Raw genomic sequence first — 24,415 nt, forward strand, 5'->3', positions numbered from 1 at the left:
CATTCTTTGTGGATTATTTCTTGTGCTGCTGTTTATTTCTGTTGTGCGAGGTGGCAGTTATTTTTGGAATTTTAGTCTGAATATGATGAATCCAATACCATAATTGCGTGAATGAACAGGTGACAAAAATGACCCCCCATCCCAATTTTTTTTTTTTTTTTGCCCTGTGGATTATTTCGAGCTGCTGTGTTTATTTCTATTGGTTATCATGTAAAAAAAAAAACAGGAAAGATCTTCACAATAAATTTTGTCACGCATACATTGTGCAAATGATCGCATGACCGAGGATGTCGTGGACTACTTTTTGATGCTGTGCATGACTTCTAGTTGTTGTGTTTATTTATTTTCTACAAGGTAGTGATGAGGAGCGATTGCATTGCATAACTGTAACACCATTTATGTTTGTGCATTATAGAATTTGCCAAATACTTTTTTTTACTGTGTTGATCATTCTAGTCATTGTTATCATTTATAGTTCTGGGGTTTTTGTTTTGTTGAGTAATTCCGTTTGTCCCGGTGTAAAGCCAAGAGGCAGACAGGAGCCGGTTATTGGTATTAACCTTTCTCCCGCTGAGGTGGCAGTAAGTGGGTGGAGGTGGCGCGCTCGGGGGTGGGAGGTGGCGGAGAGATGTAAAGATGGATGCTTGCAATTTGCGGAAATAGATTTCTCGCATCTCTGAGCAACTCTGATGGTTAGTTTGCAGGATGATGCAAAAAAAAAACATCATCATCATGGATTGTTGTTTTTATCGGCGGCTAACAGTTCAGGGTCAGTACACACAGATGGCTTGTGGGAGAGTTTGCTTTAGTATAACATAACTCATCTTGCAAAAAAATTCCAGAGTACTCCAAAGGCTCCTCAACTATTTGGATCGGAGAGCTCATGGAAGAAAAAACATTGGTTAACTTGAGTAAGCCAATGAAACCATATTCGCACAGCCCGGAGTAGTCGATTTTCTGAGTAGTCAATGGAATAGTCAATTATGAAAAGATTAGTCAATGACAGCCCAATATTCAGAGGTTGAGATGAGTTGAGAATTTAGTGCCTTATGCATGAATTGTCCCCCTTCACACATACGATGTGCAAAGCTCGAGATAATTCCAACCTTTAAAAGAACCGTCCAGGCTACCATCTATCCCACCGGGGGTCTTAAAAACAGAAACAGACACACGCATAGAGCGAGCTCCAGTTGAGCTGCACATAAAGTTCAGCGCTGAATAATTGATGGATGATCGGACGGTCGCACGAGGAAGTGGAAGGCAAATGCCAGACAATGACAATCGCCTCCATAGCACAGACACTCGGATAATGGCGCTTGGGAAAACCCGGCGTCCTCGTATCACACTCACTCATAGGTGTAAAGTCGGAGTAGGGGAACGCTGAACCAAAAATGAAATCACAGTTGGGTACATGCCGTGGTTTACTTTGGCTACATTTTCAATTGCTTTTAAAATGAAACATAAAAAAATTGCTGGTAGTAAATTCTCAAATTAAAGAAAGATTCCGTACTGTGCGCAGTCACTTCAATATTTTCATTTTAGGAAAGTGTACCCCAAACAGTTTATCTTCTTTTCAGTCAAAGTAATGTATACTGTACAGTTAAAATTTAAAACAGTCATGCCGTGAGACTCTAATGAGGACAACCACACTAGAAAATGGATGAATGGATGGACGGAAGGGATGTCTTGTGGTGTTCCACAAGGATTACCGGTACTAATAGATACTCTGATATTGGGATAACATCACTTCAGGGCTAAAGGTGATTTGTCTTTGTGATAACAGTGCATGCTACAGTAAAGTGTAATTACAAATCCTCTGCAGAAGATGGGAGTGGCACTCTCATTTCATGTTTTTTTTTTTAAGTTCAGGCAAATTGATTAAGATCAAATGTTACAAACTAAAAATCAATGTTAAGTTATTCTATGTTGCAAGTTGATCAACATTTGTTTTTCTTTGTTTTATCTAACTTTAATAAGGATACAATGTTATGCAGACGGCCCGGTAGTCCAATGGTTAGCACGTCTGCTTCACAGTGCAGAGGTACCGGGTTCGATTCCAGCTCCGGCCTCCCTGTGTGGAGTTTGCATGTTCTCCCCGGGCCTGCGTGGGTTTTCTCCGGGTGCTCCGGTTTCCTCCCACATTCCAAAAACATGTGTGTCAGGCTGATTGAACACTCTAAATTGTCCCTAGTTGTGAGTGTGAGTGCGAATGGTTGTTTGTTTCTGTGTGCCCTGCGATTGGCTGGCAACCGATTCAGGGTGTCCCCCGCCTCCTGCCCGAAGACAGCTGGGATAGGCTCCTGCACCCCCAGCGACCCTAGTGAGGATCAAGCGGCTTGGAAGATGAATGAATGAATGAATGAATGTTATGCAGAGTTGTATTTATAACAATTAAAACATAATTAGCATTTTTTTTGTGGACAATACCCAGCGTGAACCTTAAAACCAATCTTGTTATTGCCATACCATTATACCCTACTTACTCATATTTGAAAGTTGGTATATTATGAGCGATTGTGTGTTGTGTTATTTGGTTTTTAATTAATTCACGTTTCCAAAGCAGAGTTATGCATATTGCCAGTAGTTTTGTTCTGTAACAATACAATCACTGAACTTATCAAAAGAAATAGTATACTCATCTTTGACTTGAAGAAAAGAAAAAATATGTTCTTGATTTTTCTATTCTTTAGTAATCAACAGTCGAACATGGTTTGGTTTCACCACAATTATTATTTTTTTTAACCACAAGTCAAGAGGAGCTTTTTGTGAAAAGAAACATGTTGAACAAAACAGTGACTTGGACAACAATTTTATTTCTTTTGTGACACCCCACTCTTTAAAACAACAAAGGGATTTTGATGTCAAAATAACAATTCATTTCGCCACCCTGATTTAACTCCTCATCTTTTTCTTCTACTGAAAAGCCTTGGTTGATTTTCAAATCCAAAGTGATGCATCTACAGAGATCAGCTCCTCATTACAGTGCTGAATTTCACAGACCCTCTTCCACGCCTCCCTGCTGAAAAAAAGAAACATACTTGACAAATATATTCATCGATGGCAAGAAATGGTTGAATTCAAGTCGATGAACAAACACGTCCACGGCAGCACATTAGTTCATAACACTTTCTGTGAGGTTGTTTGTTTGCATTGCATCCTTATGTTGCACACTGCTGACATCAACCAACCCCCCCCCCCAAAAAAAAAACGGAAAAGGAATCTAAAATGTGATCAAATTAAGTTAGACTCAGCGTTTGACTCATTAGCTAATCTTTCAGCAGGTATTGCGTATACACACACACACACACACACACACACACAGGGGAGCGATGCAGTGCAGATCAGACCCTGCTTCCTCTTCCGCTGCAAATCTTTTCATCTGTTTTCAACACGACAGCCTTACAGGAGGGGGAGATGTTGCTTGCCTCCCTTCTGCTGCTATTTCCACTCCTTACAACTACACACACGCACACACACGACTGCTTTCTCTCTCTCTCTCGCTCTCTCTCTCTTTTGGGGGAGCCAATGGGGTGGGGGCTCCAGCTTCTCCCAATCAACACTCTGCACCTGGTATCTCATTCGCGCCTTTTTTTTCCTTTGCCTAAAAGTGGTGAATCTCACACTTGTCACCACATTTCAAGATTGATGCACAGCAGCAGCAAAGTGGCGAGATTGGCCCAGTATTGTTTTTTGGGTTTTTGTTTGTTAGTTTAGTTTTTGTCCTGAGGTGGCTTAGTGCTCATTTGACTTGACTATGTAATTGTTGACATTTGGTTTTCCGGTCTTTATCATCCACGTGTTGTCGAAGTGATGCTTGCGAGTCGCGCGTCTGCCCGGTGGCGCGCGCCATTCCTCCGGGCTTCTCTGACCGTCTCCTACTTGTTCTTCTCGCTACTGCTGCTGTGCGCGCGGCCGTGCACAGGCAAGAAGAAGCTGTACATCGGCGCGCTGTTCCCAATGAGCGGTGGCTGGCCCGGCGGCCAGGCGTGCATGCCTTCCGCCCAGATGGCGCTCGACCTGGTCAACAACCGCAGCGACATCCTGCCCGACTACGAGCTGGAGCTCATCCACTATGACAGCATGGTGAGTCCCGCTCTCCTTCTGGGTCTTTGGTGCATGCTTTGTGTGTTTTGTTGCATGTAAAAGATTACAAAGAATATTTGAGGGAGTTTGACAGGTAGGTACGCCTGCACAGTCCAGTTGAGAGATAAATACGCTTGCTTTTTCTAATTCATTTAGCTGTAGTTTAGATTTTTTTGTTGTTGTTACTATTGTTGCTCTGGTTGGCAGTTTTGGGTTTACTATATTATTCGAGCAATTAAAAAAAATTAAAGTGTTTATTTTTCATTCATTTGTTATTGTTGATTGCTTTATAGCGAGCAGGCGTGTAGCTCTATTATCTATTTATTATCTATTATCACATTTGTACATTTTTTGTTGTTGTTGTTGGTTAATGAGCTTGCAGTGTTTTGATATATTTTGGGGTTGTCATTTTTCTTTTGCAATGTGACGAGTTTATTGTGATTATATCCATTCATTTTCTATTCCGCTTCATATATAATTCATTTATTTAGAACCCAGGGTGCAGTTTTTATTATGTATTTATTTATTTATCATTGAAACCGAAACAAAACCTTTTTTTTTCAGGGGGTGGTGTGGGCTGTTGGGGATTATAGTTTTGTTGTTAGTGTGGGTGAAAATATTAGAAAGTACTCTTTTTGAGTCATGGTTTGTTTGTATTTTTTACAGTAAAAAAAAAAAAAGTTTATGATTTTTTTGGGGGGGCGGAGATATTTGAAACACATTTTTGGTTGGTCTTTTTAACAACATAAGGCGGTAAAAATGTCAAAAACTTTTTAAAAATACTATTTTGTTTTGAATTCTTTTAATAATTTTAAATGCATTTTTTAAAATGCATTAATTTTATTTCTATAAATGCAAATGTGGGGATTTTTTTTAGCTACCCGGCAGTGTAAAAAATATTGGAAACCATCAAATTCCAACCAGAATCATAAACATCTTTCAGTGCGCATTGAAGACAGCATTTGGCCTGTACCTAATGATGTGGTCAACCTGGCACCGTGTTGAAATGCTCTGTGACCATATAACCCATTTCGATGAACAAGCGCACACCAAAATCCAATGTGTTTCTTACCCATATCAGCTCAAAACATGCAAATTGACAAAATTTGTGGAGGCAATGAATATTTGTCCAGTAGTAGTAGACAAACTTGTATTATAATAAACATATGGTTGTGGTGTCATATAAAGGATTTATACAGATGAAATTAGGTGGATTGTTGACACATAGAATTGTTCAAATGTAGAATGTGAGAGTAGTTGGAAGGGCAGGAATTGACCAAGAACAGTAGAAGGAGGAGGTCAATATGGCCTTATTAGGGAATTTTAATGTGTACAATTTGGGAGAAGTGATACAAAAATATTGACAAGGTGTTAGGCATTAGCTGAACAAGTTGAAGTTGGATTGCTTTTCGGTCAGGCTATGTGGAAGGAAAAGGTCAACATGTAAAATATTTCTTAATTTGAAAAGGCATTTATTTGAATGTTTTGCAAAGTCTCAAAAGTGGCAATTTTGGAAATATTGTCAAGAATTCCTTTGTGTTGGAATGTTTCAGTTGGGCTTTATTTAATATTTTAAATTAATTATATTAATTTAGAAGCGGTAGGATGTCCCACGAATGGGCAGAACAATAATAAAAATATGTTTTTGGGATGGGGTCATACCTGGCCTGATGTAATGTTATTTGTCACATTTCTCCATGGCATGACGGATCGATAGCACAAGCCCCTCATTAGACGTGCCAAAAGTGCAAACGCACTTCCCACACCCATCAATCACTACTTGAAAATGTCACTCGCAGAAATACAAGTGTAATAGGTCACGATAAGTGGAATTGGTCATTGCCCCGACGTGCATTTGTCAACAGCACTTTGAGTGGAACATACGCTCTCAGTTGCTATACTCTGATTGGTGAGTATGTCTCTGCATTGGAATCGCAATAGGAATGTGTGTGTTTGTGTGTGTGTGTGTGTGCGTGCGTTGGCATGGCAACAGAGTCGCTCTTGCAGCAAAGCACGATTCAAAATGTGTGTGTACAAATCAAGACGTATGCATCAATTGTGTGTGTGTGTTTCCTGTTCTTTTGTTGATGAATGCAAAAAGTGTGTGTGTGTGTGTGTGTGTGTGTGTGTGTGTGTGTGTGCCGCAGCGAACACCAACTTACAGAAAAAAAACAATTCCATGTGCAGTTTCCACGGCGATCGGACGACAGAATGGCTGTCGCCCGCGGTAGGACATAAACACACACTTAAACGCACACATTTCAACGCTCAAACACACTTACGCGGGCACACCCTTAAACAAACACTTGAACACGTATAAAGTCTTGAAGACAATGTCCAGCAAAATAACATACATACTTATGCACTCATAAACACAGGGAGAGCCACAGGCACTAAACCGAGTCCCCTGACATTTCTACTGTCCGGACTGAAATCAAAGGTTACGCGGCAGTGATTACATTTGCAGAAGGCGCAATCGAACGTTGTCATCGGTTATTTCGCCTCCTCTGGCTTGTACTTGGTACAATTAAGCACATGCTATACTTAACCCTTTGAGGGACAGCGGTTACTACAGTATGTTATCGAGTTACAGGGTGCCTGAAAGGGTTAAACACACTTAAACTCTCATATAAACTGAAACACACATACACTTACAAAGTCACTTACACTCGACCACAGACAAACGCGGACGTTCACGCGAATTTGCACGCACTAAAAACACACGCTCATGCGGAAAGAAACATTCACACATGTGTTGTCTCCGCCTGGCCACTTAGTCATTTGTGTAAGCAAGGGTGTGTAGGCGAGTAGAGGGGGACAACTGCGTGTTTTCCACCTTTTGTAATTGACAAAGTGGAGTTGAGGTGGCTCGCATGGCAATGAGCGCCTTAGCCAGGATTCATTAGCCGCAATATTTCCCTTCCGGCTTATCATTGTCGTCTCTCACAACCAGGCAAATATTCATCTTGTGGGATGACGACGCTCGTGCCTCAGCATTCAATTGAAGTTGAAAATTGAAGCCATTAAGTAAAAAGAAATGAATGGTGTATTTCAATGCTTGAATTTCAGTATTCACTTCTATTTTGTTGGCCCATACGGTTTTAATATGAGGGATTGTCTCAGCATTCATCCAAATACATTTTATATGGTTTATAACAATAGATCGTGTGAAGGCTTGTCTCTCAGCATTTATACCCAACAGTTGTGTGGTATGCTTGATTCTCATGACAGTATTCTCATGTCATAGTTTGATGACGCACAGCAATAGTCTCTCAGCATTCGTGCAGACGGGCGCAGCCGAGAAGTACAACAGGATTTGTGTAAATGCTCGTCTTTCAGTACAGTGGTACCTCTACTTACAAACGTCTCTTCACACGAAATTTTCTAGTTACAAAACGCCTCAACAGGAAAATATTTACGAAAGAAATTTCAAGATACGAAAGGTAAAAATACAGTGTGAGCTGCTACTTGCAGTTCCGAGTTTCCTGAACGCAACATACATAGCTGCTCTGTCATGACCGCTACTGTATGTGTCTATGAGTGTAGATAGATCCGTGCCGATACAACGTCCTCGTCATTCGTCCCTCGCGCCATGAGGCTTTCCGATAGTTTTACGTTACGCATATGGGCATTTACATGGGAAATGCGTCTCTACTTACAAAATTTTCTACTTCAGAAATGTCTTCCAGAGCCAATTAGTTTCGTAAGTAGAGGTAGCACTGTATTGATACACATTTGTTGTCTTGCGAATATAAATTCGAGAACAGTATATTGTTTCTATTGTTATGCAAATATTTTGTCGACTTCGAACAGTATCAATGCGAAGGCTTATCACTCAGCCTGCGGCCCCCAGACCCTGGCTGATTTTCAGATTTTTTCATCACTAGCAACTCTCATCCTTGATATTGATGGCGGCGCGGGCACCCGCAGCGGCTCCTCTTATTGTCTGGTTGAGAGGGAGGAAATTTCATCTGTGCTGTATGTTGCACATACAGCGCATTTGACAATAAAGTTGTACTTGACTTGTTATGAAAATTTGAAGTTTTGGTACACATTTTAGCAAGTATCGTGGAAGATGTCATCTTTGATTTGCGTTTGCGGGCCACTTAAAATGATGTGGCGGGTCACATCTGGCCCTCGGGCCTTGAGTTTGACACCTGTGATTTACAGGGTGCATAAAAGGGTTTCGGCAATTCCAAACCTTGAAACAAACCGACAATGCGTCAACTCATACAAACAGAGCATACAACAATCGAGAATTAAACACTGAATGTAAACATCAAAATGTTCAACCAACCCATAAAGTGATGAAAATCATTTACCTTAATGGTAACATAATAACACCAAACGTCTTGGATGAGCTCCTGTTATTAATATAATGACGGTAGTTGTAAAACAACTGCTACTGAACACGAGTAGCAAAACATACAAATTGGGACACGAGGTCGGGAAATACTTGAGTGCACTCAAGTGTGAAGCATCAGGCTGCGTGTCACGCATGCAATATTCATGAAGCCCGGTGTTTAATCCTCCTGTGGCAGGGGTGGATCGGTGTATCTTTTGAGGCCACGGCACCTCTCGATGTACACGGATATCCACACATGCTAAGACACCCGTACACGCGGCAGCCGATGGCCGTTGCCATGGCGACATCAAAGCCCAGACTGCCAACTTTGATGAATTATTAACAGCGACACAGCGAGACAGTGCAGATGCCGCGTACGGATGCGGTGAGATAGGATGCTTCTGAAGCTTTGTTTTAATTGATGGGCATGACCCACCCCCATCCCCCCATGTGGTTGCCAGTCAGCCAGGTGAGGCGCCGCAAATGATTACGGGTTAAATCGAGGGCGGTGTACCATGATTGAGAGGCGGTGGCTCTTAATATCCCCCCCCCCCTGAAAAAGTATTATTTTTTTCCTTACTAAGTGGTTTTATGAAATTAAGATTTTTGGGGGGTGAGGGAAACCCCAATTTTATCAATTACATTATTTCTGGTTAAAATAAGATGTTTTTTTTTATTAAAAAGTCTCACATTTTCAATACTATTCATATTACTTGAGTGACGTTTTATTACAATATTTTTCAACCAAATGTAGTGTTTTTTAGCCCCCATGAAAAAAAGTCTCATTTTCTAATGAGCAGTAGACATAAAGTAAATTAAATGATTGAAATGATTGAAAAAGTAATACAAAAAGTAGCATATTTTTTAAAGAAAAATAATTCTTGTATTTGACACGTCATAATTTTACCAGTGATTTTTTTTCTAAAAGATCAAATAAAATATAAATATTGAAATGTTTTGTCAACATTTTTTTATTGAAAAGTAGTTTTCAATCTTTTTTCATGTTAAAAAAGACATATTTACAATTTCTAATGAGTAAAAGTGAAATGCTTTTAATTCAGAATCAGGTGTTTTCGACAACAAAAAAATGCTCTTCCTCCATTGCCCTCCCCCGTTTCCCCTTCAACATTCCCCCACCCCACCCCCTACACTTTGTTTTAATTGGCAGCGGTGACGCACTATTTCTCGCTTGGTTGCTGGTCAGCCAGGCGGGACTCGGCTAGTCGTAATTAAGGGTTAAATGAGGAGCATAGCACCATGATGGAAAGGCATCCGCTCTCCCCACAGGCCCTTATCTTAACACCTCGTGTTTCATATATATCATCATTAGAGCCTATTAGTGGTGTCTTAGCAACTTCGATTGCTAAGTGCTACGTAGGAGATGTAGCTGAGACAATTATTTATGACGCGCGTGCGTCTGCATGTGTGTGTGCGCTGTGATTTTTACGTGAAAATGTCAAAACAGTTAGTGGTGATGATGACATTAAAGTGTTGTTCATTAGCATTTGTCGCGTATTAAGATTGTAGATTGTGACACTAACGACGGTGAACTCCAGTTTATTGCAGTGGGATATTTTCCCTACACATCCAGTCTGCATGTCGACACTCACGTACTTAATATGAATATTTTTGCATGAAACAATTGTAAATCCCGAGCTGCGAGTCTGCACTTTGCAGCTTTGTTGACACGAAGAAGCCTGCACAGGTTGATTGCGGCCATCAAGCCCCAAAACCACCCGTGGGGAGGAAGTGGTTGTAGGTGCTGATTGATTGCAAGAAAAAATCGCCCATGCCGCCTCGCAGGCTTTGCGAAAATTGCCGCGTCTGGTTTGACATCAAAACTGCAAAGTCAATGCTAATTCTGTTAGCACTGGGGGACTGCAGTACTGATGTGGCATGCTAAAATTATTCGTTTACACTACAAATGGCTATGTTGGCCTTTTTGACGGACTTAGCGTTTCCAATCACACATTTCCTGTGCAGGTGTGTATTGTGCTAAAAGTGTATGGTTTTTTTTGTTTGTTTGTTTTTTTTAGAGGTCCGCAACATGATCCCCTTGCCAAAACTCATTCAGTCGCACCTCCTAGAAAGTTGAACAAATGAGCCGCTGCCTGACATCAGTTCGATTGATCGACATTGGCGGACACGTCTATCACAGGCATGTCTCAAAGATCCGTGACACAAATTGAACGGGAATTCCGCCATTTTAGTTTGAAGCAGCCATTTTGTGTGAATTTCAGGTCTTGTGTATGCCTTTCACATTCAGTGCTAATGGCAATTCAATTTTTTTGTTACCCCCCTACATCATCTAATGTGGGCGGCGGATGAGGTATTTGATGTTCAATTCAACGCTCTTCTATGATAAATGGGGTGTGAAGGCCCGTTCATCATTTCAATTATTACGCTCATTTCAGCCAGTTTATGTGATCAATGTCTATCTAAAGTGAGCACTAGTATGTTTTTCCATCAGCTCATTATATGACGCAGTTGCATCCTTTTGGCATGTGCATATTGCCACTATTTGCACTTTCATTTGCTTTCCTGCCTCGGGTGCTGTCGACGCTGCGGCAAAGTCCGAAAATTACGATCTTGCATTTTTAATTTATTTTTTGTCGTTGTCTCACGCTGTGCTTCTTACTCGCATTCGAGGACGTCGTTTTCACTCGTTAGCTCAAACGAGACAATCTGGGACGGTGGCGGCGAGACAACCGTCCTGAATTAGGAGCCCCGTCACAGCCCGCTGATTGTTTGTGACACCCGTCAGGAGAGTCTCTATTGTGTTTGCGAGGCCTCCGCGGGGCTGAATCATCACACGTGTCAGGACAGTTTAGGAGTGACGGCGGCAGGCGGCGGGCTACCGATCATTCCTCCCATGCTGTCAATTACACTGAAAGCGTATCAAACTCAAATTCAGTAAACCTCCTGTGAATAATTCACGCTCCTCATAAGAATTTTTATAATTGTCTATAGTAAGAGTTAAAGATGTAAATATACCACAAACGAGGATCCAAAAACCCTTGAATGGCCTTTCAATGTCATCTTGCAACATTAATATTAAAAATAAATGACGTAAAGACTAGATTTGGAGAAGAATGCAATTGCACAAACTGTAAGCGAAACAGTTTAACATTGTTTAGAATTAGTTTTAAAAAATGTAGAAGTTAGAGGGTTTTTACCAAAAATCGAAATGTTGCTTTTATTTTGAAATTTTGAAAAAAAATTGGTAGGGAGAAGCTAAACAGTGTGAATTGTAATGGTTTGAATAGGTCAAAATTATGTAGAAATGATAGGGGGATGCATTGTGGCTTTTATTTTGAAATTTAGAAAAAATGTGGTTGGGATAAGATGAACAGTATAAAGTTGGAATGGTTTAAATGGGTCAAAAAGTAGAAATGAGGGGGGGGGAACAAAAATCTAAAATTTTCTTTTCGTTTTGACATTTTGGAAAAACACATCTACAATTGGAATATGTTTAAACTTGTAATACGTTTTATTTGTATTGATGCTTTTTTTTAAAGTTTTTTTTTAGTTTTTGAAACAATGAGAAAAAAAATCAAGTTAAAAGTTTAAAAACCCAAAGTGTAATTTTTGGCTTTTACTTTGATATTTAAAAAAAAAGATTGCAATCTGAATGTGTTGATCTGATTAAAGTTGCAACGATTAGAATGACAATTCAGAACTTTGGACATTGTTAAAACCTTATGTAGTGGGGAGACACTGTCCATCCACACTCTTTCTCCTGATGCTTTTTCTTGTCCTTCCAGTGCGACCCAGGTGAGTCCACCAAGCTGCTTTACGACCTGCTGTACACGGAGCCCATCAAGATCGTGTTGATGCCCGGCTGCAGCGGCGTTTCCACCATTGTGGCCGAGGCGGCTCGCATGTGGAACCTCATCGTGGTGAGTTCACCGCTCGTGGGAAATAAGATGGAATTGGACTGTGGGTACAGAGCTGGGGGTGGGGGGGGACAACTCAGACATTTGCAAGTCATAAGCAAATCTTCAAGTTTTGAGCAAGTTCCCTGTGACTGTGACCCTTTCTATGAAATCGCTCTCCTGAAATCGAATGAACCAACGTGTTAAGATTTGGTGTCTTTGACTGGCCACCGTTTTCACTGCATACTTTCATACGTTGTCAGCTGTTGTCGAGTCTTTTGACTGATTTTTCAAGATCCAGAGAATCCTCCAAGGCTGGGACCGCTAGCTCCCTTCTTGCAAGCTAGCTAACTGGCTAGCTCTTGTCATTTGACACGCTTTGGTGGGTTTTGCTCAACTTTCTCCCTTCCATTCTGTCACGGTAGTCGTCCACCATAAGGACTGTCTCCTTTCCGGCTTTTGGTTGTGGTGCTGCCTTGAACATTCGTGTGGTTCCTCGAGCTCAACTATCAGATGCTAATTGCGATTGTCTCAGTGAAGCGGTCTGAGCTTCCGGTGAGCAACCGAAAAGTCAATTAACTAGCCTGTTCTTGAAGAATCATGGCAGACCAAATTTTTTTTTGGTGAATAAATTTAGCTGTTGAAATGTAAATTATATCCAACGTTTTGTCTCCCCGACAAGCAATTTACTTCACTTAACATCTTTTCAACAGGCACTTCACTTCTTTAAGCTATTTGTGTTGTTTTCTCAATGACTTGTTTCTTTTGCCACCCGGAAGTGCGCGTGACACTGCAGTTAACAAAAATGTACTTTACATGGATTCAATTTGCAGAGACGTTCAGTTGGCAACGTTGTCAAACTCAAACGTCATGGCTGTTTATTGATTTTGAACGAGGCAGCTCCACAAAAGACCCTGACGAGGACATAATACCACAAGACAAAGCGTATTGTCCCATGTCGCATACTGCTTGTCAACATGATGGTTTTTTCCCCCTTGTTTTGACACCAAGTTCTATTTTCCATCTTCTGTCACTTGGCTCTCCATTAACTTTGTCTGATTGCCTTCTCTGTTTCTGACGTTAGTCATGGAGAGCGATGGCTTCTTGTGGTTAGCATCTGCCCCTCGTTTGTTCTTCTCAATGATCCGTGATTCTCATGTTTCTGTCTGCAGGCAGTGATGGGAAGTCAGGAAGCACAAATATTATCTGGACTTTTGATTACCAGATTTATATTTCTGGCAACTTTTTACTTGTACTCGCGACAGAGCCAGTATCTGTAAAACTGTTCCGGTTGCACGTGTCTGCCTAAATGTCTGTCTAAAAAGATTACACTGTTGTCACTTTCCTAACTTAAGAGATCAGTGCAGTGGTGGTAAGTAATAAAATATATTTTTTTTCATTGTCACGACTCACAGATGCTTATAGATGGCCAGGTTGCATAATTTTCTAGTTGAAATCAGCACAGCTTTTGAGGTGAAGATAAAGATCAGTGCCAAGTCGATTATGAGGAAGAGGATTACAGTTAGACAAGTTTAGCAACCTCACAACCCAACAAAGTATGCATTGTGGTCGTTTTCTAGAACGTGTGTGTGGTGACTGAGAAAAGATGACACAAGTCAAGAAGTGAAGAGATGATGAAGTTCAACTCGAGCCGTGAGGAGATCTGCATCGCTCATGGCACGTTTCTTAGTTGTGTATCGGTCAATTATTTTGCTATCAAAGGCAAAGCTTTCTCAGCCTCGTTTTATTTCGTTTTGTTTCTTTTTTATTGTTTCTGGTGTCATAAAAGCAACAAAAAATGTTACTAAAGGTTTGTTTTCTCCAGTTTTTGGTCAATAAAGTGATGGTTTTTTGGCTGGGCGAAACTAGCCCATATTCGACTGCTGATTACTGAAAATGGAAAAAGCTTGAAACAAGCTTTTATTTCAGGTGAAATAAAAGAGTAGAGTTCCCGTGCTTATACTGCATTGTCACCGAACGAAATATTCTGAGTCACAATGCTCAAAAGCATCTGGCAAGAAACGCAAATCTGCTTTGAAAACGACTGCCATTGAATGAGTTGATATATTTCATACTCTCCTTTTTTTTTTACTTGAGTTGAATCAGTAATTTTACCGGCACCTCTGGTTCCTGCTGGATCAAAAACAGGGTATTAATCATTCTCGTTTTCACTCTTTTAATGCGATCCCGTGTATCCGTTTCTAAAAGCACTGTTGAGCATTGATTGCCGCTTGAGGGCTGAAAGCGACCCGATGAGTTAGAATGAAAAGATTTTGTTTGAGGTTTAAATATTGTGCTGAATGACAACCACATCACATTGAAATCATATCTCATCAAAAATATGAGGTCAAAATTGGACAACCAAAGTGATACCGCACCACCATTTTAATTGTCCCTAACTAAACAAATAAACCGACTGCAATGACACCAGAACCTCCTTGATGGAGATCTGAGCTCTCCTTGTTGTCATCTCTTAAATTTCTCTGCTCGCACCTCCAAATAGTCTGAAAGCATCTTTGTTCAAATTTTCCATCACTTAGATGCCATTAGATGAGCATTATCTACTCGCTGCACTCTCAGGGATGTGTCATTACGATTATTGTGATGAGTACGCATTGTCCGCCGTGCCTGACATCCATCACACAGGAGGGAGGGAACGTCTGTAATGGCTTCCTAAATGCCACCTTTCTCATTTTCAAAGAAATCTGTCGAGGGTTTTTTTCCTTCCACTTGTCACCGTGAGACTAATTGTTTGAAACATTGAACGTTTGGCATTTTAGCGATGCCCCGCCTTGCAGACCTCTCTCTCCAAAGTTTGTTTTGTTCATCTTCTTCACAGCTTTCGTATGGCTCCAGTTCGCCGGCCCTCTCCAATCGCCAACGTTTTCCCACCTTCTTCCGCACGCACCCGTCAGCCACACTGCACAACCCAACCCGAGTGCAGCTCTTCCAGAAGTGGAAGTGGACCCGCATTGCCACCATCCAGCAGACCACTGAAGTCTTCACCTCAGTCAGTACCTCACATCACCCCACTGTACACCCTCCTCACAAGTTGAACAATTACACAGGTGGACCCAAAATACCCCAACCAAATAAAAAAAGAAAAAAATATATATTAAATAAATAAATAAATAGGGCAGTCCGGTGAGCCAGTGGTTAGCACGTCGACCTCACAGTGCAGAAGTAATTTCAATTTCAGCTCCGGCCTCCCTGTGTGGAGTTTACGTGTTCTCCCCGGGCCTGTGTGGGTTTTCTCCGGGTACTCCGGTTTCCTCCCACATTCTCTCACACTCTCAAAATTGTCCGTAGGCGTGAGTGTGAGCGCGGACGGTTGTTCGTCTCTGTGTGAATTGGTTGGCAACCACTTCAGGGTGTCCCCTGCCTGCTGCCTGAAGACGGCTGGGACAGGCTCCAGCACCCCCCGCGACAATTGTGAGGATAAAGCGGATCGGAAAATGGAATGGAATAGATAAATAGATCAATAGATCAATAAATGTATAAATAGATAGATAGTGTACTTTAATGTTGAGAAATTGAATGGAAATCAACCAATGAACATTATACATTGCTTGTGAATTGTGGTTCAGCAGAACTGTGTTAAAACCAAACAAGAAAATGGCCAAACTGCATGCTGAGAAGCCACAAAGCTTCTGGGAGAATGTCCGATGGACAGATGAGACACTTTTTTTTTTCGGGGGGCAAGTCACAGCAGCTCCATGTTCACAGAAGCATACCAGGGAATAAACAACATTGTCCCCACTGTTATGTTCTGAGTCTGCTTTGCTGCATTTAGCACATATGGTATCTTCAAATCTGTGCAGGATAGAATGACAATGTGCTGCCCAGTGTCAGAAATCTTGGCGTCAGTTTGCAGGTCAAAGGTGTTACAACAGCAGAATGACGTGACCAAAACACACAAGTAAAAACATCCCATGGCCAAGAGAAAACATTGGATTATTCTGAAGGTGCCTCCTATAAATCGTAACCTTGCTCAGAGAGTCTATTTTTTTCTTTGTGTGTGTTTCTGTGTGTGTGTGCGTGTGTATTTGTCAACGGCACTCTTCAATTCTGGAAATTACTCTTGTTGAATTTCATCATGGAAATTGTATCCTCTTTTTCGGCAACAGGCTAAAGTTATACTCAGGTAGCACGACTGTATTTGGATGAAATGTTTGAATGCAATCACAAGAAAACAACGAGCAGGCAACCAAGCAGTCATGTTAAACAACAAACGGATGCTTGATTTGGTTCATGGTTTAATCACTTCCTTCATATGGTTAAAATGATGTGGTTTGCTTCATACTGGGTTGGTTTAATTAGCCATTGAGCGTATTCTTGGTGTTTGTTTACCGCTGACGCCGTGTTGCTCTTTCCAGCGATCACTCACGGTAATTATCGGACTTCTTTTTCAACACGTTTGTCAGAATATTGGTGGCGAAAGCACATTGATCGCGCCGCGCATTTCACGCAGACTCTGCGATCAATACAAAGACGCTTACTGTGCCACGTTGTAATGGAGGTTAATAATCCACTTTTTTTCACCCCCGCCGCTCACGGTTTTTAACTTTTGTCTCCTTATCCGGTATCTTCTTGAAAGATAACTCCTATTCCGCCTTTGATGTTTTCCCCATGTCTTTGTTTTCATCTGTCCATCAGACCCTGGACGATCTGGAGCAGCGAGTCAAGGAGGCCGGCATCGAGATTAGCGTTCGCCAGAGCTTCCTAACCGACCCTGCTGTGGCTGTCAAAAATCTGAAGGTGCTTTGATTAAAAATTCACCTCAGCTGTCAACCAGCCCTCCTCTAGCGTCAACACCACACCCCTGCCCCCCTGCCCACCAACATCCTCTCTTCCAGGGACTCTCGAATCACTGCTGCAAATATCATTAGCATGGACGCCAGTTGGCTGAAATTAATGTGCAGTGTTAATGAGATGATCCTGAGCTTCTGGAATGCTGAAGATCAACGGCTTGTATTCGCTTGACGTATTCATTTTGCATTCGTTTTTGCACTTATCTCTCAGTGTCTGATGTGGTACTAAAACTGACCTGCTTGAGGCAACTATTCTATGACACAAGGCATCTGTACTGAAAGAAAATACAATGATGATGATGAAGCTCGGCCAGTTGTAGGAGTGATTAAGAGGCTTGCAGCCCTTGTTCTCCCAACCGGAAAGTTTGCCACGATCAAAGAACTTCACGTAGTACCTGAACTGGCTTGCGAGAGGAAGCAATGAGCCGCAGGGGATTCTTACTCTGGGAAAATCTGAAGAATAAGAAGCTAGACTATACTTTAAGAGTCATTCATATAACTTGGCATAGTGGTTATCTGGGCTTGCTAGAGAACGCTGGTTTAGCAGGTCTTCATGTCTGTCTTTGGCGCGATCTGTTGTAGTACCTCGATTGACATGCGAGAGGCAGCAGTGCGTCGCAGGGCATCAAGACAATCCAAAATTACAGAAGAAGGAGCTAGCATACCGGCTAATATAAAATAAGAAAACATGCACATGACACGTTTGTTGATTCAATCTTTTCGTTATTTATTTATTCATTTTTATTAATAAAATATAAAACGATTAGTAAAATAAACAGTTTTACACACTAAACATTTAATGTTTCTTCTTGATTTTATGATTGGTTTCTTTATGGTAAATGTCAAAATACAAAACATTTGGTAAAAGAAACTATTTTATATCGACCACCACCATTTTTGGGGTTAATTTATTTCCTATAAAAATTAAATAAAACAATATTAGTGAAATGACCAATTGTCTGTGTACTGCAAATGTAAGATTTATAATCAAAACAGTTGGTAAACAGTTGGTGTATTTATTGTTAATCATAATGTCTCAAAAATATTTTTTAGATTTCACATACCGGGTAATTTAAGTAACTAATTCAATTAATTTTAGAAAATTCATTAAAAATGCAATAATAATAATTATGTCTTTACTGAAATAATACATTTGCCATATTTTAAAACATTTTATTTCATTATCATTTCACATACACAAAGATGTTTATTTTCTGTCGTCATCTACAAATGATCTATTCCATCCGTCTGTTTTCCAAATCAAATACTGCCCTGAAAAACGACATTAACCCTTAGTCACAACCTTTAATTTTTAATTTTTTTGTTTTTTGATGTTGGTCTAAAAGTATTTCTGTCTTGTTCTCAGCGTCAAGACGCCAGGATCATCGTGGGTCTTTTTTACGAGACCGAAGCTAGGAAAGTGTTTTGTGAGGTGAGCGCCTGTTTTTCTCTGCTCAATTAATCCCAATACACTCAAATTCCCCAGACTTTACTTTTTCACCGTGATGAATCAATGGAATGACATAAGGTGACACTTATTCATTTATTTTATTGTATTTTATTTTTATCAGATCCTCATACATTGGGGGACTTTATCCTCCTCTCAGTACCATCACTATCACGTTGCAAATCTACAAATTACTAATACGGTACAAAAGTGAAATATCGCGGCACACAACAGTGCCATTTAGAGTGAACCCTCACATATTCTCAGTTCTCTATTCATATATTCGCAGATTTGTTTTTACTAAACCTATCCTCTTTTATTCACACTCAACTATTCACTGCTTATGTACTCAGGCATCTTGGTGACGAGAAACTATGTTCAACTGAGTTGAGAACCTTCATTCAGACAAAATTAGTGCATTGCCACCATCTTTTGGCATCTTGGTGTCAGGAAATTATTTTGAAGTGAGTTGAGGAGCTTCATTTAGACAAAGGTAGAGCTTGCCCCGTCTGGTGGCTTTGGCTACACAACTGTCATGCAATTTTTTTTTTTGGTTTCCTCCCACATTCCAAAAACATGTGTGGCAGGTTAATGGAACACTTTAAATTGTCCCTAGATGTGCGTATGAGCACGAATGGTTGTATGTCAATATGTGCCCTGTGATTGGCTGGCAACCCAAAGGCAGCTGGGGTAGGCTCCACCACGCCCGCGACCCTTGTGAAGATAAGCAGATTCGAAAATGGATAGATGCATGGATGTAGTTCAGTGCTTTGACCCAGCACAGAAGGCCTTGCTGCCCTTGACCATCACCACTGATGGACCCTGACGCTCTTCCCTCCCTTCTACGGCGCCCCTTTGAAGGTGTTCAAGGAGAAGCTTTACGGGAAGAAGTATGTGTGGTTCTTGATCGGTTGGTATGCTGACAACTGGTTCAAGATCAAGGACCCAACCATCAACTGCACCGTGGAGAACATGACAGAGGCCGTGGAGGGTCACGTGACTACCGAGATCGTCATGCTCAATCCCGAGACCGTCCGCGGTGTTTCTAACATGGTAGGTGCAAAGAAACACTATTTTGGTTATCTTACCCTATTTGTTGTCGATCATTACTTTTTAGATGCGTAGTGAGATTGAGGCCACAATATCCTGCTTAACCTATACTCACTACACATTAGAGCAGCAGAATAAAACATGGGAAACTTATTGGATAGGACACTATATAATGAATAGGGAATGAAAATGCCACACTGTTTTTCTGGAAATTTTAAATGTATATTCATTCATTCTGGGGGGAAAAAAAACAAGTAGGCAAAATACGGTGGGTTTATTTGAACATACCCGTCAGACCTTTAATATCCACGTATTTTCTGTATATCTTATCGGTTCGTGTCGACTCTTAGGTGAGTTGGAACTTATCCTAGCTGACTGAGTACACCGTGGACTGTCAACAACCAGGGCACCTTTTAACATCTAAATAAATTTAGCCAACACGATGGAAGAATACATCAATTTGGACAGCCTGGTCGCCAAAGTCCATTATCACCTGGAGGGTTTTTTTATTTTATTTTTTTACACGGCGATAAGTACCGCATTGTTAATGCGGTGCCGTTAACGTAGTTTATTAAGGATGTAGTCGGGTCCGGCCCCGGGAAGAATCACCACTTTAATTGGATGGTTTGTCGTAAAATGTATGACATTATCATTAATATTATGATACTCAGGCAGAATTTTAATGACTTGGCTCTGACTTTGTCCTCCAGTAACAGTTTGGAGGATTTGTGACCTTTAAGGCGGCCAAATGAGCACAGAGATTGTCTTCTTAGCAGTATCACCGAGGAGATGCTCTCTCGTTAACATTAGCCCGAGGTGCCGCTAGCTATTATGTTTGTGATTTTTCAGAGAGTAAGACTTACTTCCGTTGACGAATGTCACATTTTATACATCTGCCCATAAAGTCGTATGACAGCCAACATTAAGTTTAATATTGCTCAGGATTCGCCTTTGTTGGAAAAAAGGACTTAATTCAGATGATAAATATCACATTTTTACTTGCTAACCAACATTGGCTGTCGGGGCTGCTATTATTCTCATGGGTCCACAACAAACAAAAATACATGTACATGTACATGTAATAATATACATTTTACATTGTGATTTGATAACTCATAACTCATTTTAACTTAAGGTACGGCTTACTATTAGCATTGTTTTCTCATTTTCTAACATTTTTTCATAGTGATTTGTTTACTGACATTTGCCCCAGGCGCTACTCGCTATTAGACTTGTGCGTTCTTGGAAAATATGACTTCATTTCGATTATAAATATCACATTTCATTTGGCGGTCTGCAAGCTAACATTAGCAATAGGTGCCGCAAGCTAGTATGCTTTTGTTATTGCTGAAAGTAAGACTGATGTGAAGATTATCACTGTATATTTTTCCCTTGATATTTTGCACTGTCGGCAATAGTTTCGCCGCACTCTTGCCAATGTGAAATTCATTCAAGTAATTCATTGTCATGTAAAAGTGTTTGCTTGCACAGATGATTTAGCCTCAGTGTTTAGCCGACGATAAATATTCTGAGCGTTTATCAGCAATGTTTGCTAAATCTCCCCAACAGAAGGAGGATTTCCCCTCGAGGGAAAAATTCACGCTCGCCTATTCAATTTTTGTTGTTGTTCTATTTTATTTATTTATTTTTTGTCAGCATTTTCCTTTTGCTCATCTCCGCACTGACATAATCTAAAGCCTCTGAAGAGGGGTGAGCATTTAGCTTTTTCTAGAAAAGCTAAAGGCCAAAAAAGTAAACAAGCAAAGAGTGCTTCAACATTTTTTTGTAAATATGTCAGTATTGTTTTCCTGTTTTCTAAATTCCATAATCAATTTCAGCCCTGATCAAAAATTCTGTCATTTTCAGGATTGTAAACTTTAAATGCCAGGACTATTATTTTGAATTATGTATTATTTGTTAACCCTTGGGCTGTTTTCAATGTTACTTTTTTTTTACCCCGGTTGATGGCCAAAAATGGCCACAGAAAGATGTAGTTTTAAAGAATGTTTGGATGTTATGTGCTCCTTCTACTGCAAATATTTGTAATAGTAGTTATTAGGTTAACTACTCTTTTTTTTTTCAGCAAAGCAGTGGTATTTAAAAAAAAATCCAGATTTTTCAATTCTACGGTGACATAATGTTAAATGGCTACAACAAAGTCGAGGAAGCGCTGTGGCACGTTCATTTGTCAGTTCTCAAGTTATTTTTGACACTTTAAATTTCTTAATGACCCATGGAAAGAACAGATGAAGTGGGGACAGACCAAGAGTATCTATTTGTGAACAAATCTGAAATTGACCATCTTTGGACATTCAAGATTTCTGTATTATGAGAAAAAATTTCAAGCTTCATGTTTTCAAGGTTTTTGAAGCTTCATCTCTTCTAATTGACCTTTTTTTGATTGCCGCGCTGTTGACTTTTGCTCTTCATGTTTACCCGCCTTGCCTCGTCCTTGCAATCCCCCCCCCCCCCCCCCCCATCAGCAGCTGTTGTTTGTAATAAATAGCGCACCTGCTACAACCTGCTGCTACCTGCTGCTTTATCGTTGATGCACTCCTCCACGGGCCGTTCTGATAGATGCGTACGTGCAATCACTCTATTTCCGATTCAATTTGCAAGTTTGAAATTGGCATATCTCTTGGCTGGTGTGCCAAGCACTGGAGGCGGTGGGATCGCACGTCACGTTTAAATGCCAAGGTGGAATTTTTTAATGAATTGGACTTGTCAGAGAGCTGAATTGGACTTGTGCGTGGGCTTGCGGGGCAATCCTCTGGGACATTTTGATGATTGCGAGCAATAATCTGCCGTCACACATGAGCACTCTCAGATTAGCTTAATTGCTCTCTGCCGAGAGGACGGATCTGACAAATCACCCGAGGCTCATTTATGACCCAAAACAGGTGGTGAGGTGTTTTGATGGAATTCGATCAGACTTAATGCGGTTATTTTGTGGCCATCATTACATCTCAGGTTCACATGACACTTTGTTGACAAATCCTGATTAATTGACACATACTGTCCTCTAAAGTCATGCTCCGGAAACACTGCATGCCCAAAGGTGAACATTTGGCTAAACGCGCATCTTTGTGACATTGGTTCTGCTATTACCTTTTTAAACAACCCGGCCATATGTTGGTGCTATTATTAGGCTCCAAAGTGACCTGAATCAAGTCCAGCTCGATGCACTGTACAAAACTGAAATGATGGCAATTTAAAATAATTGGCCTTGAACCACTCCATGCAAAAATGTGAAAATTTTGACGCAACAAAATACACCCACCCCCACTTAATTGTGGGTTAATTTTCCAAGCAATTGACCACATACTGGCACTGTAATTAAATCCCCAAATTGATCCCAGTCATCCCACCGCTCACAACAATTTGACATCAATTCAATGTTCCATTTTGGATTTTTATGTCATTATTGATGTTGAATTGACTTCAGATGACCACTGAGGGTCAGAAGTTCTCTGAGTCAAAAACTCGCATTATCATAAATTGTAGCACATTTGAAACTTCTGCTGCTTTACTACGACCGACAGAAATGTGAAGAATGGCCTAAACTGGAATCTCCGCAGCTGTCTCGGCTGTGCTTTTCCCTCAATGCTCCCCACAAAACTTAAAATATGGAAAATTGAAATCAATTTGCACTCTTCTGCTCCTGAACCACCTCATGCTAAAAAGTTGAAATTTGGGATAACAAGCAACGAAATGGTATGAGCCTGTGTTATTACTTGGTATTGCTGTCAATAAGCCCCAAAGTCACCCGATTCAAGTCAAGTTCTAGCTACCTAGTTAGCTAGCTTTATCTATCTAGCTATCTAGCTATCTAGCTATCTAGCTATCTAGCTATCTATCTATCTATCTAGATGTATCTATATCTAGCTATCCAGCTATCTAGCTATAAATCTAGCTATCGAGTTAGCTAACATTATCGATCTATTGATTGATAGATAGATAGATAGATAGATGGATAGATCGATCTATTGATAGATAGATAGATGTAGATAGATAGATAAAGTTAGCTAACTCGATAGCTAGATTGATTGATTGATAGAGAGTTTTAACAAATGTGACAAAAAGTGATTTGCCAATTTACCGTATCAAATTATTTGTGTTTGCCTTTCGGCTCAATCAGACATCCCAGGAATTTCTGGCTGCCTTGATCTCCCGTTTGGGCGTCAAGAATCCTGAGGAGACGGGCGGCTTCCAGGAGGCCCCGCTGGCCTATGATGCCATCTGGGCCCTGGCGCTTGCCCTCAATAAGACGGTGGCGCCGCTCAAGGCCAAGGGGCGGCGGCTGGAGGACTTCAACTACAACAACAAAGACATCACATCTGAGATCTATCGAGCACTCAACACCAGCTCCTTTGAAGGCGTTTCGGTAGGTTTGGCTTCAAGACGCAAATCCATTTTCTAAATCGGAAACATGCCAAGGGAATTAAAAGGAATTTATCAGAGTAACGCAGGAATGTACTTAATTGAACATTGGTTTTTAAGGACTGCAATGCCCTCGTATGGAGGCAAGGAGAGCTATCTTTTTAGCACAGATGTCTATGAAAAATAGAATGCTCAAATGAATGCGTCAAAATGATTCCTTTTCATTGAATTACTTTTTTTTCAGTTCTTTCCCATAATCCCCATGGACAGTTTTCAATTTGGGGAATATTTTCAAAGTTCCCCATTTTAACTAAGAGGTTTGCTCTTTCCCTTAAAAATGTCCGTTTTCCATAGGGCCAAGTGGTGTTTGATGCTCAGGGTTCCAGGATGGCCATGACCCTCATTGAACAGCTGCAAGGTAAAA

General features: G+C 40.7%; 2 protein-coding genes across 5 annotated transcripts in view; one reads left to right on the forward strand and one right to left on the reverse strand.

The window, feature by feature from the left end:
• tap1 (transporter 1, ATP-binding cassette, sub-family B (MDR/TAP)) overlaps window positions 1–21,182 on the reverse strand; it is a 106,971-nt gene extending 85,789 nt beyond the window's left edge. Inside the window, exon 1 of the mRNA XM_052066384.1 lies at window positions 21,179–21,182. The gene's annotated coding sequence lies outside the window, so the exon portion shown is untranslated. The remainder of the gene's footprint in view (window positions 1–21,178) is intronic.
• The window catches only part of gabbr1a (gamma-aminobutyric acid (GABA) B receptor, 1a), a 49,801-nt gene that overhangs the window by 10,120 nt on the left and 15,266 nt on the right, over window positions 1–24,415 (forward strand). For all 4 annotated transcript variants that reach the window (XM_052066378.1, XM_052066375.1, XM_052066374.1 and 1 more), the window contains exons 7-14: window positions 3,923–4,083; window positions 12,193–12,327; window positions 15,143–15,313; window positions 16,960–17,061; window positions 18,481–18,546; window positions 19,423–19,614; window positions 23,750–23,995; window positions 24,346–24,409. In XM_052066378.1, coding sequence (XP_051922338.1) covers window positions 3,923–4,083; window positions 12,193–12,327; window positions 15,143–15,313; window positions 16,960–17,061; window positions 18,481–18,546; window positions 19,423–19,614; window positions 23,750–23,995; window positions 24,346–24,409 — 1,137 coding nt within the window. The remainder of the gene's footprint in view (window positions 1–3,922; window positions 4,084–12,192; window positions 12,328–15,142; window positions 15,314–16,959; window positions 17,062–18,480; window positions 18,547–19,422; window positions 19,615–23,749; window positions 23,996–24,345; window positions 24,410–24,415) is intronic.

This window comes from Hippocampus zosterae, chromosome 5 (assembly GCF_025434085.1).
Source record: "Hippocampus zosterae strain Florida chromosome 5, ASM2543408v3, whole genome shotgun sequence".
Lineage (NCBI taxonomy): Eukaryota > Metazoa > Chordata > Actinopteri > Syngnathiformes > Syngnathidae > Hippocampus > Hippocampus zosterae.